This window comes from Leptodactylus fuscus, chromosome 2, assembly GCF_031893055.1.
Source record: "Leptodactylus fuscus isolate aLepFus1 chromosome 2, aLepFus1.hap2, whole genome shotgun sequence".
In the NCBI taxonomy this organism is placed as follows: Eukaryota; Metazoa; Chordata; class Amphibia; order Anura; family Leptodactylidae; genus Leptodactylus; species Leptodactylus fuscus.
The window spans coordinates 84054900-84069497 of NC_134266.1; the positions used below are offsets into that span (position 1 = coordinate 84054900).

Here is a 14598-nt window from a genome sequence, read left to right on the forward strand (position 1 = left end):
AAATTTACGCAAGTTATATCAGTCTAATTTTACCTTCTCAGTAAAGTACAACATGTCACGAAAAAACAATATCAGAATCGCTTGGATGTGATATACTGTTACAGAATTATTCACTGATAAAGTGACACAGGGCAAATTTCCAAAATTTGGCTTGGTCATTAAGGTCCAAAATAGGCTGGTCACTAAGGGGTTAAGGTGTGTAAGGAGTTATTAGCAATCTTCCACCAATGAGTGGTTTCTGGGGCCCTGTTCTATGTGACACTGATCGGGGGGGAAGAACAACGCTTGTTCAAGGGATGCTAAAAAGATTAATAAGCTGATCAACAAGGCTGGAGCAGTGGCTGGGTATCATTTTGACAAGTGTGAGGGTACCATATAGCAGAGAAGCCTAAGGCAACTAAATATGATCAAGGTGAACCCCACACACCTTCTCCATCAGGTTCTCCCCGGACAACAAAGCACCTTCACTGGAAGGCTCATCTAGCTCTGCTGCTTCAGTGAAAAGTTTAAAACGTCATTTATTCCCTGCACAATCTCTCTCTTCAACAATGTCAATGACTTGGTAACTGCGTGACCTATGGGGGCTATTCATGATATCACTTAACTGCTGGTACCCTGCTGATGGTACGCTACTGTGCTGCATGGACTCTTTATATGTTCTGTGTTCTTGTATGATGTCGGATTGCATTAACATTTCACGTGGCCCAAGTCCAACCTATACTCCAACAGTGTTGATCCAGAAGAGCAAAATAGGTTGAAATAGATTTATTTAATGGAGAAACAGCAACAGTTTATAATGGTGTGTAACATGGCTTTTCTCTGCCAATAGCAATTTGTTCTGATTTAGTTCATGAAGACTACACTATATAGGATCAGGCGCTAATATTTTTTCATTTCTCATTGCTAAATCCATACTAAGTCTGGAAATACTATATTCCATGAGCAAGAGAACATTCCTAAATGAGAATATATTCATATCGTATAGTTGTTTCTACCGAAGTAATGTGAAGAACAATTCAAGTGATGAGAAAAAAACTATTATTAAAATTTCAATAAAAAACTGATGAAGCTCAAGCATGTTACATATACATACCTTGATAAGTTTGGAAGACAATTTTAGAACATTATTCACAATACTGAGCTGTTCCTTCTTGTTTGGCTTCTTTTCCATTTTGAGATATAGGTTGATCTTAAGAAGAAAAAGGATGCAAAGAGTTTTAAGAATGGTTATTATTAATAGTAGATGTCACAACCAACTTAACTACTTGTAAGTATATATCTCCCTATCTTATAAAAATGAATTCTTGTCTGTCTGTCTGTCTGTCCGTCTGTCTGTCTGTACTCTAATGCGAACCAAACGACTGGACCGATCTTCACCAAATTTGGTACAGAGATACTTCAGGTATCCGGGAAGGTTTAAAACAAGACTCCAACTCGCTCGGACGTACCGTTGCTGAGATACAGCATTCCAAACACAGTGCCCCCCCCCCCCCCCTTAGCCAATACAAACCTGCAAGTCTTTCACTCATATTCCAACTGCAATACACATGGTCACTCCACATGCACAATACAACACTAATATCCAAACTGAGATACACGCATCAGAGGATTAGATACACAGATCAGCACACAGTATCACATGCCAGAGGATTAGATACATGGGTCTGCACACAGTCCCACACACCAGAGGATTAAATACGCATTTCTGCACACAGTTCCACACACTGAAGGATTTGATACACGCGTCTGCACACGGTTCCACATGCCGAAGGATTAGATACAGGCATCTACACACAGTTCCACACTCCAGAGCATTAGATACATGCATCTGAACACATTTGTACACGCCATAGGATTAGATACACGCGTCTGCACACAGTTCCACATTCCAGAGGATTAGATACGCGCGTCTGCACACAGTTCCACATTCCAGAGGATTAGATACGCGCGTCTGCACACAGTTGTACATGCCATAGGATTAGATACACGCGTCTGCACACAGTACCACATGTAGTAGGATTAGATACGCGCGTCTACACATAGTTCCACACGCCAAAGGATTAGATATGCACGTCTGCACACAGTACCACACGGGGGAGGATTAGATACGCGCATCTACACACAGTACCACATGCCATAGGATTAGATACGCGCATCTGCACACAGTACCACATGCCGGGGGATTGGATACGCGCGTCTACACACAATACCATACAGGGGAGGATTAGATACACGTGTCTTCACACAGTTGTACACGCCATAGGATTAGATACACGGGTCTGCACACAGTCCCACACACCAGAGGATTAAATACGCACTTCTGCACACAGTACCACATGCCATAGGATTAGATACGTGCGCCTGCACACGGTTCCACATGCCGAAGCATTAGATACAGGCGTCTACACACAGTTCCACACTCCAGAGGATTAGATACACAGATCAGCACACAGTATCACACGCCAGAGGATTAGATACACAGGTCTCCACACAGTCCCACACACCAGAGGATTAAATACGCATTTCTGCACACAGTTCCACACACTGAAGGATTTGATACACGCGTCTGCACACGGTTCCACATGCCGAAGGATTAGATACAGGCATCTACACACAGTTCCACACTCCAGAGCATTAGATACGTGCATCTGCACACATTTGTACACGCCATAGGATTAGATACACGCGTCTGCACACAGTTCCACATTCCAGAGGATTAGATACGCGCGTCTGCACACAGTTCCACATTCCAGAGGATTAGATACGCGCGTCTGCACACAGTTGTACATGCCATAGGATTAGATACACGCGTCTGCACACAGTACCACATGCAGTAGGATTAGATACGCGCGTCTACACATAGTTCCACACGCCAAAGGATTAGATATGCACGTCTGCACACAGTACCACACGGGGGAGGATTAGATACGCGCGTCTACACACAGTACCACATGCCATAGGATTAGATACGCGCATCTGCACACAGTACCACATGCCGGGGGATTGGATACGCGCGTCTACACACAATACCATACAGGGGAGGATTAGATACACGTGTCTTCACACAGTTGTACACGCCATAGGATTAGATACACGGGTCTGCACACAGTCCCACACACCAGAGGACTAAATACGCACTTCTGCACACAGTACCACATGCCATAGGATTAGATACGTGCGCCTGCACACGGTTCCACATGCCGAAGCATTAGATACAGGCGTCTACACACAGTTCCACACTCCAGAGGATTAGATACACAGATCAGCACACAGTATCACACGCCAGAGGATTAGATACACAGGTCTCCACACAGTCCCACACACCAGAGGATTAAATACGCATTTCTGCACACAGTTCCACACACTGAAGGATTTGATACACGCGTCTGCACACGGTTCCACATGCCGAAGGATTAGATACAGGCATCTACACACAGTTCCACACTCCAGAGCATTAGATACGTGTGTCTGCACACATTTGTACACGCCATAGGATTAGATACACGCGTCTGCACAGAGTACCACATGCCGTAGGATTAGATACACGCGTCTACACACAGTTCCACATTCCAGAGGATTAGATACGCGCGTCTGCACACAGTTGTACACGCCATAGGATTAGATACACGCGTCTGCAGACAGTACCACATGCAGTAGGATTAGATACGCGCGTCTACACATAGTTCCACACGCCAAAGGATTAGATACGCGCCTCTTCACACAATACCACACAGGGGAGGATTAGATACGTGCATCTGCACACAGTACCACACGCCAGAGTATTAGATACGCGCATCTGCACACAGTACCGCACGCTAGAGTCATTAGATATGCGCGTCTGCACACAGTTTCACTTACTGGAGGATTAGATACGCGCCTCTTCACACAATACCACACGGGGAGGATTAGATATGTGCATCTGCACACAGTACCACACCAACAAGGATTGGATACTTGCATCTAAACACAGTACTACACGGGGAAGGATTAGATACAGCTTTACTCCAGGTATCCATAACAACTGATCACAGGTTTTTCACTGACATCCAAAATGAGATACACATAATCACATGACGCTTATGGACATACACAAAAACAACATACAAAATACACCAGTGCAAAATTGGACAATTCTTATGGGGCCACTACACAAACATAACATGTAATATACCCGTGCGAAGCCGGGTCCTCCCTCTAATATATATATATATATATATATATATATATATATATATATATATATATATATCTATATATATATATATATATATATATCTCCCTATATTATAAAAATGAATTTCTGTCTGTCTGTCTGTCTGTCTGTCTGTCTGTGCTCTAATGCGAACCAAACGACTGGACCGATCTTCACCAAATTTGGTACAGAGATACTTCAGGTATCCGGGAAGGTTTAAGATGAGACTACAACTCACTCGGACGTACCGTTGCTGAGATACAGCATTCCAAACACAGTGCCCCCCCCCCATTAGCCAATACAAACCTGCAAGTCTTTCACTCATATTCCAACTGCAATACACATGGTCACTCCACATGCACAATACAACACTGATATCCAAACTGAGATACATGCATCAGAGGATTAGATACACAGATCAGCAAACAGTATCACACTCCAGAAGATTAGATACACACGTCTGCACACAGTCCCACAAACCAGAGGATTAAATACGCACTTCTGCACACAGTTCCACACACTGAAGGATTTGATACATGCGTCTGCACACAGTTCCACATGCCGAAGGATTAGATACACGCGTCTGCACAAAGTACCACACCCCGGGGGATTGGATACATGCGTCTGCACGCAGTCCCACAAACCAGAGGATTACATACGCGCTTCTGCACACAGTTCCACACACTGAAGGATTTGATACGTGCGTCTGCACACAGTTCCACATGCCGAAGGTTTAGATACACGCGTCTGCACAAAGTACCACACCCCGGGGGATTGGATACATGCGTCTGCACACAGTACCACATGCCAAAGGATTGGATACATGCATCTGCACACAGTTCCACGCACCAGAGCATAAGATTTGCACGTCTGCACACAGTACCACATGTCGTTGGATTAGATACACGCGTCTACACACAGTTCCACACTCCAGAGGATTAGATACGCGCGTCTGCAGACAGTTGTACACGCCATAGGATTAGATACACGTGTCTACACACAGTTCCACACACCAGAGCATAAGATATGCACATCTGCACACAGTACCACATGCCGCAGGATTAGATATGTGTGTCTACACACAGTTCCCCACGCCGTAGGATTAGATACGCGCCTCTTCACACAATACCACACGGGAGGATTAGATACGTGTGTCTGCACACAGTACCACACTTTGGAGGATTAGATACATGCCTCTGCACACAGTACCACAAGTCAGAGAATTAGATGTGCGTCTCAGCACACAGTACCACACGGGGGAGGATTAGATACGCTCATCTGCACATAGTACCACATGCCAGAGGATTAGATACGCGCATCTGCACACAGTACCACACAGGAGAGGATTAGATACGCACATCTGCACACAGTACCACATGCCAGAGGATTAGATACACACATCTGCACACAGTACCACACGCCAGAGGATTAGATACGCGCGTCTGCACACAGTACCACATGCCGTAGGATTAGATACGCACGTCTACACACAGTTCCACACGCAATAGGATTAGATACACGCCTCTTCACACAATACCACACAGGGGAGGATTAGATACGTGTGCCTGAATACAGTACCACACTTTGGAGGATTAGATACATGCCTCTGCACACAGTACCACAAGCCAGAGAATTAGATACGTGTCTAAGCACACAGTACCACACAGGGAGGATTAGATACGTGCGTCTGCACACAGTACCCCACGCCAGAGGATTAGATATATGCGTCTGCACACAGTAACACATGCCGTAGGATTAGATACGCGTGTCTACACACAGTTCGACATGCGGCAGGATTAGATACGTGCCTCTTAACACAATACCACACAGGTGAGGATTAGATACGTGTGTCTGCACACAGTACCACAAGCCAGAGAATTAGATACGTGTCTAAGCACACAGTACAACACGGGGAGGATTAGATATGCGCATCTGCACAAAGTACCACATGCCTCAGGATTAGATATGTGCCTCTTCACACAATACCACACAGGGGAGGATTAGATACGTGTGTCTGCACACAGTACCACACTTTGGAGGATTAGATATATGCCTCTGCACACAGTACCACAAGCCAGAGAATTAGATACGCGTCTCAGCACTCAGTACCACACGCCAGAGGATTAGATACGCGCATCTGCACACAGTACCACATGCCGTAGGATTAGATACGCACATCTGCACACAGTTCCACACACCAGAGGATTAGATAAGCACGTCTGCACACAGTACTACATGCCGTAGGATTAGATACACGCGTCTGCTTACAGTTTCACATGCCAGACGATGAGATACGCACGTCTTCACACAGTTGTACACGCTATAGGATTAGATACATGCGTCTGCATACAGTACTACATGCTGTAGGATTAGATACGCGTGTCTACACACAGTTCCACACGCCGTAGGATTAGATACGCGCCTCTTCACACAGTACCACACTTTGGCTGGATTAGATACATGCCTCTGCACACAGTACCACATGCCAGATAATTAGATACGCGTCTCAGCACACAGTACCACACTGGGGAGGATTAGATACGCGCATCTGCACAAAGTACCTCACGCCAGAGGATTAGATACACCTGTCTGCACACGGTACCACAACGCCAGAAGATTAGATATGCGCATCTGCACATAGTACCACATGCCGTAAGATTAGATATGCACGTCTGCACACAGTTTCACTTACCGGAGGATTAGATACGTGCCTCTTCACACAATGCCACACAGGGGAGGATTAGATACACACATCTGCACACAGTACCACACGCCGGAGGATTAGATATGTGCATCTGCAAACAGTACCACACCAACAAGGATTAGATACTTGAGTCTAAACACAGTACTACACGGGGAAGGATTAGATACAGTTTTACTCCAGGTATCCATAACAACTGATCATAGGTTTTTCACTGATATCCAAAATGAGATACACACAATCACATGACGCTTATGGACATACACACAAACCACATACAAAATACACCAGTGCAAAATTGGACATTTCTTATGGGGCCACTACACAAACATAAAATGTAATATACCCGTGCGAAGCCGGGTCCTCCCTCTAGTATAGATATAGATATATATCTCTCTATATTATAAAAATTAATTCTTGTCTGTCTGTTCTCTAATGCGAACCAAACGACTGGACCGACCTTCACCAAATTTGGTACAGAGATACTTCAGATATCCGGGAAGGTTTAAGATGAAACTCCAACTCGCTCGGACGTACCGTTGCTGAGATACAGCATTCCAAACACAGTGCCCCCACCCCCCACCCCTTAGCCAATACAAACCTGCAAGACTTTCACTCATATTCCAACTGCAATACACACGGTCACTCCACATGCACAATACAACACTGATATCCAAACTGAGATACATGCATCAGAGAATTAGATACACAGATTAGCACACAGTATCACACGCCAGAGGATTAGATACATGGGTCTGCACACAGTCCCACACACCAGAGGATTAAATACGCACTTCTGCACACAGTTCCATACACTGAAGGATTTGATACGTGCATCTGCACACGGTTCCACATGCCGAAGGATTAAATACAGGCATCTACACACAGTTCCACACTCCAGAGGATTAGCTACGCGCGTCTGCACACATTTGTACACGCCATAGGATTAGATACACGCGTCTGCACAGAGTACCACATACCGTAGGATTAGATACGCGCATCTACACATAGTTCCACATGCCGAAGGATTAGATACGCGCCTCTTCACACAATACCACACAGGGGAGGATTAGATACGTGTGTTTGCACACAGTACCACACTTTGGAGGATTAGATACATGCCTCTGCATACAGTACCACAAGCCAGAGAATTAGATACGCGTCTCAGCACACAGTATCACACGGGGGAGGATTAGATACGCGCGTCTGCACACAGTACCACACGGGGGAGGATTAGATACGCGCGTCTACACACAGTACCACATGCCATAGGATTAGATACGCGTGTCTGCACACAGTACCACATGCCGGGGGATTGGACACACGTGTCTACACACAGTTCCACACGCCGTAGAATTAGATACGCGCCTCTTCACACAATACCACACAGGGGAGGATTAGATACACGTGTCTTCACACAGTTGTACACACCATAAAATTAGATACACGCATCTGCACACAGTACCACATGCCATAGGATTAGATACGCGCGTCTACACACAGTACCACATGCCGTAGAATTAGATACATGGGTCTGCACACAGTCCCACACACCAGAGGATTAAATATGCACTTCTGAACACATTTCTACACACCATAGGATTAGATACGCGCGTCTACACACAGTACCACATGCCATAGGATTAGATACGCGTGTCTGCACACAGTACCACATGCCGTAGGATTAGATACGTGCGTCTACACACAGTTCCACACGCCGTAGGATTAGATACGCGCCTCTTCACACAATACCACACAGGGGAGGATTAAATACGCGCGTCTACACACAGTACCACATGCCATAGGATTAGATACGCATGTCTGCACACAGTACCACATGCCATAGGATTAGATATGCGTGTCTGCACACAGTACCACATGCCGTAGGATTAGATACGTGCGTCTGCACACAGTACCACAAGCCAGAGGATTAGATAAGCGCGTCTGCACACAGTACCAAATGCCGTAGGATTAGATACACGCGTCTGCACACAGTACCACATGCCGTAGGATTAGATACCCACGTCTACACACAGTTCCACATGCCGTAGGATTAGATACGCGCCTCTTCACACAATACCACACGGGGAGGATTAGATACGCACATCTGCACACAGTTCAACATGCTGGAGGATTAGATACGCATGTCTTCACATAGTACCACCGCCAGAGGATTAGATACGCGTTTCTACACACAGTGTCACACGGGGAAGGATTAGATATGTGCATCTGCACACAGTACCACACGCCAGAGGATTGGATATGCACATCTGCACACAGTTCCATACGCCGGAGGATTAGAAACGCACACCTGCATACTGTACCACATGGCGTAGTATTAGATACGTGCATCTGCACACAGTTTCACACGCCGGAGGATTAGATACGCGCATCTGCACACAGTACCATACCCCGGGGGATTGGATACAGGCGTCTGCACACAATACCACATGCCGGAGGATTGGATACGTGCATCTGCACACAGTTCCACACACCAGAGGATTAGATAAGCAGGTCTGCACACAGTACCACATGCCGTAGGATTAGATACGCGCGTCTATATACAGTTCCACATGCCGTAGGATTAGATACGCGCCTCTTCACACAATACTTCACAGGGGAGGATTAGATACATGCATCTGAACACAGTACCACACTTTGGAGGATTAGATACAGGCCTCTGCACACAGTACCACATGCCAGAGAATTAGATACGCGTCTCAGCACACAGTTCCACATGGGGAGGATTAGATACGCGCATCTGCACACAGTACCACACACCAGAGTCATTAGATATGCGCGTCTGCACACAGTTTCACTTACTGGAGGATTAGATACGCGCCTCTTCACACAATACCACACGGAGAGGATTAGATGTGTGCATCTGCACAAAGTACCACACCAACAAGGATTGGATACTTGCATCTAAACACAGTACTACACGGGGAAGGATTAGATACAGCTTTACTCCAGGTATCCATAACAACTGATCACAGGTTTTTCACTGACATTCAAAATCTCAGATACACATAATCATATGACGCTTATGGACATACACACAAACCACATACAAAATACACCAGTGCAAAATTGGACAATTCTTATGGGGCCACTACACAAACATAAAATGTAATATACCCGTGCGAAGCCAGGTCCTCCCTCTAGTATATATATATATATATATATATATATATATATATATATATATATATATATATATATATATACACTCACCGGCCACTTTATTAGGTACACCTGTCCAACTGCTTGTTAACACTTAATTTCTAATCAGCCAATCACATGGCGGCAACTCAGTGCATTTAGGCATGTAGACATGGTCATGACAATCTCCTGCAGTTCAAACCGAGCATCAGTATGGGGAAGAAAGGTGATTTGAGTGCCTTTGAACGTGGCATGGTTGTTGGTGCCAGAAGGGCTGGTCTGAGTATTTCAGAAACTGCTGATCTACTGGGATTTTCACGCACAACCATCTCTAGGGTTTACAGAGAATGGTCCGAAAAAGAAAAAACATCCAGTGAGCGGCAGTTCTGTGGGCGGAAATGCGTTGTTGATGCCAGAGGTCAGAGGAGAATGGCCAGACTGGTTCGAGCTGATAGAAAGGCAACAGTGACTCAAATAGCCACCCGTTACAACCAAGGTAGCCAGAAGAGCATCTCTGAACGCACAGTACGTCGAACTTTGAGGCAGATGGGCTACAGCAGCAGAAGACCACACCGGGTGCCACTCCTTTCAGCTAAGAACAGGAAACTGAGGCTACAATTTGCACAAGCTCATCGAAATTGGACTATTGAAGATTGGAAAAACGTTGCCTGGTCTGATGAGTCTCGATTTCTGCTGCGACATTCGGATGGTAGGGTCAGAATTTGGCGTCAACAACATGAAAGCATGGATCCATCCTGCCTTGTATCAACGGTTCAGGCTGGTGGTGGTGGTGTCATGGTGTGGGGAATATTTTCTTGGCACTCTTTGGGCCCCTTGGTACCAATTGAGCATCGTTGCAATGCCAAAGCCTACCTGAGTATTGTTGCTGACCATGTCCATCCCTTTATGACCACAATGTACCCAACATCTGATGGCTACTTTCAGCAGGATAATGCGCCATGTCATAAAGCTGGAATCATCTCAGACTGGTTTCTTGAACATGACAATGAGTTCACTGTACTCCAATGGCCTCCACAGTCACCAGATCTCAATCCAATAGAGCATCTTTGGGATGTGGTGAAACGGGAGATTCGCATCATGGATGTGCAGCCGACAAATCTGCGGCAACTGTGTGATGCCATCATGTCAATATGGACCAAAATCTCTGAGGAATGCTTCCAGCACCTTGTTGAATCTATGCCACGAAGAATTGAGGCAGTTCTGAAGGCAAAAGGGGGTCCAACCCGTTACTAGCATGGTGTACCTAATAAAGTGGCCGGTGAGTGTATATATATATATATATATATATTATGCAGATTGCGAGCCCCATATAGGGCTCACAATGTACATTTTTCACTATCAGTATCAGTGTTGGAGGAATCCACACAAACACAGGGAGAACATACAAACTCCTTGCAGATGTTGTCCTTGGCAAGATTCGAACCCAGGACTCCAGCACTGCAAGGCTGCAGTGCTAACCACTGAGCCACCATGTTGCCCCCGTAACTACTTGTATATTATCAGTTTCAATTGCCTTGATGTTTCTACAAGTAAATAAGACATAAAAAAAAACATCATCAATTTGTTAGAAGGTCACATCAGGAATTTAGTTTCTTCTACATTGTTACAGGGAAAAGCCCATAAAACTCTCTGTAACACTCATTATAAGGAAAATCTGATTAAGTTCTGCCATGTTGTGAGGAAAGTATGAACAATGCCCTATATGTGTGGGTGCTGATGTTCATCTCAGCAGATTTATTATTAATCTCTACCAGTTTTCTAGCATAAAAAAGTTGCAAACCTTGTTTTTGCGCTGCTCTTGCCACTTTCCTGAAAGGCACACTGGGGGGTGGGGTGAGGTCCCAGGTCATATGACGTCAGGGAGCATCCAGAAGTAGGCCCTGCCAGGACCGATAAGTAAATAGGGAACGTTACTCCAGCCGGTAACGGAGGGAAAAAAACGCAGCGGTAGCGGCTGTCCCCGGGCTCCTAATGTCCCGGGCCATGTGGCAGCTGCTACCCCGGTAGTTACACCACTGGCTGGCATAGATTTCACTCTGTTTAGCGCAATGCATATAAAGACTGGTATTTAAAAGACCAGTCTTCATAAATCTCTCCATTGTCTTTGTGGGACTGGCTGCTATGACTATACATATAAAACTACTCTGATACATTATATTCACAGTGACTGTATACAGTATATCTGCAGCTCAAAGCTCATCGGTGTAGAATATTATGTTGCTGCACTGAAACAGATGCAATCTCATAGAAACAATAAAAAGTTATGTAGAGCTCTTTTTTTATATTAATCCATTGAGGTTTTCCTGATTGTAACAGACAGAAAACTATTTTCCATTTACTATAGTGTTTTTGCAATCTAACTGTGATCATGGTTCTCCTCAAATAGTATTCTCAATACAATTCATGAGTCTATGATTCAAATTAGTTTGTAAAAGTCAAAGAGATTACAGAATTGATCAGATGGAGGAAAATGTTATCTGTAACAAAAGTGTTAGATCTAAATTTAGCCATCTTTATTGCCAGCGAACAAGGATCACCTCAGCATGTATGTTATGCTTAAGTAAGGCTATAAATATATTTAAATATATATGGCTATTCAGAAATTTAAAGGGGGTTCCCATAAAGATAACTATATTTAAATATGTACACAAATAAAAAGGTTTTTTTTCTTTAAGAAAAAAATCTCTTACCATGTTAGTGGTCATGGGAAGAATATGCAAATCTGTCTTCCATGATGCAATTAGGAAGTCAGGTGCCTTAGTGTTGCAAACCAATAGAGGGCGCTCACTGGAATGTGCAAGCCTGTCTTCCCTGATGTAATTAGGAAGACAGAATCTCAGTGAGATTCTCAGGGAGCAGCCTTTATTGGGCCATATCACTGAGATTCTGTCTTCCTAATTACATCAGGGAAGACAGGCTTGCACACTCCAGTGAGCGCCCTCTATTGGTTTGCAATACTGAGGCACCTGACTTCCTAATTACATCATGGAAGACAGATTTGCATATTCTTCCCATGTTCCTTTGCAGTGGAGTGCTAAAGGCTTAATAAGTCTCCACACACCTATATGGTAGTCTCTCCCTAAGGAGTGACGATATCCCCTTAACCCCATTTTAGTGGTGACAGTCTTTTGTCTTGGTTGCCAATGGACATGACAGTGAATACAGGAAGTTTCTATGGTCTGTCACTAAGCCAGTCGTGATTTTCTTATGGTTGCCCAGTTATCTTCTCATATATGCACTGATAACTTGTCCACAATAAAGAAATCATGGCTGGGTTCCTGCATGCATGGTCCTATCCATTAGAAATTGATCAAGACAAAAGACTGCCACCAATAGGATGTTTAACAAAATCTTAAAAACTTTGCAAAATTTTGGATTTTTTTTTAATACTTACTGTATATTTGATGTTTACCTTTTAATTTAAATTTTTCAATTACTAAATTTTGGCATGCCAATAACTTACTAACTTACCTATGCTATACAGCTAAAAAAAGTAACGTTATTTTTATTGTATGGGTTGGCACAATTATGGTGATACCTCATGTATATTGCTTTTTAAGTTTTACTAATTTTTCAGAATAAAACCTATTTTGGGAAAAAAATCTATTGTTTTTTCCACAATTATCACCATTTTCTGAGACAAAAAAAAGGATTTTGTGTGACGATAGAGCTGGTTGAGAGGTTGTTTTCTGCAGATGAGTTTTAGTTTTTATTGATACCATTTTGGGGTACATTTGACTTTTAGATCACTGTTCCTTCCACTGGTTGTGAGGGAGGATGGCTGCCCCTGCTTGTCACTGTTTTATGTTTACTCAGCTTACTTGTGCACCCAGTTTTTTCTATCTATTGTGGGGAAGGTAGCTCAGTAGAAGCAGTGGTGCGGACCAAACCAGTCATAGACAGGGACACAGATCTTGCAGCAACGCGGTTTATTTAAGGAAAAAGCCAAATAAATAGACCTTTAATTCGGGTACAGAAATGAGCAAAATAAAATACAGCCTTAACTTCAGGCAAAATAACATCAAACAAAATCCTGCTCATCTGAGCGCTAACTAAACAGAAAATACTAACTGTATGTGTGGCTCTCTACCAACCATACGAATCAACCAAAGAAACACTGTACCGCACCCAAAGCTCTCAATGTCAGGACAGACCTAGCCACTTCTCCTCCTCCCATGATCTGCCCTGAAGTGCAGGCTCTGCAGCCTTTTCTGGCCAAGTAACAAGCTTAGGACCCACACCTGGGGCTGAAACCTATCCCAGACCCACATTGGACCACACACAGGGATCTAGGGATGATATAGCGGGACTCCAGCACTTTGCCTTTCACCTTCTTACACTATGCATGCAGATCTCAATATTAAAATTATTTTGCTATGTCCCTTTCCATTCTGCCTGATAAATTCTTTCCATAATATTTTATAATCAAGCTCAATTTTAAGTTGTGTTTTTTTTTTTTTTTATCAGCAAAGACAGTTGAACAGTTTCCAACACTGTGGAAATGTCATTCAGTGAATAGTGA

At 44.1% G+C, this 14598-nt stretch overlaps 1 protein-coding gene across 2 annotated transcripts in view; it reads right to left on the bottom strand.

Annotated features, from left to right (window-relative positions):
• The window catches only part of PHTF1 (putative homeodomain transcription factor 1), a 115733-nt gene that overhangs the window by 15777 nt on the left and 85358 nt on the right, over positions 1-14598 (bottom strand). For both annotated transcript variants that reach the window (XM_075264085.1, XM_075264084.1), the window contains one exon: positions 1094-1189. In XM_075264085.1, coding sequence (XP_075120186.1) covers positions 1094-1189 — 96 coding nt within the window. The remainder of the gene's footprint in view (positions 1-1093; positions 1190-14598) is intronic.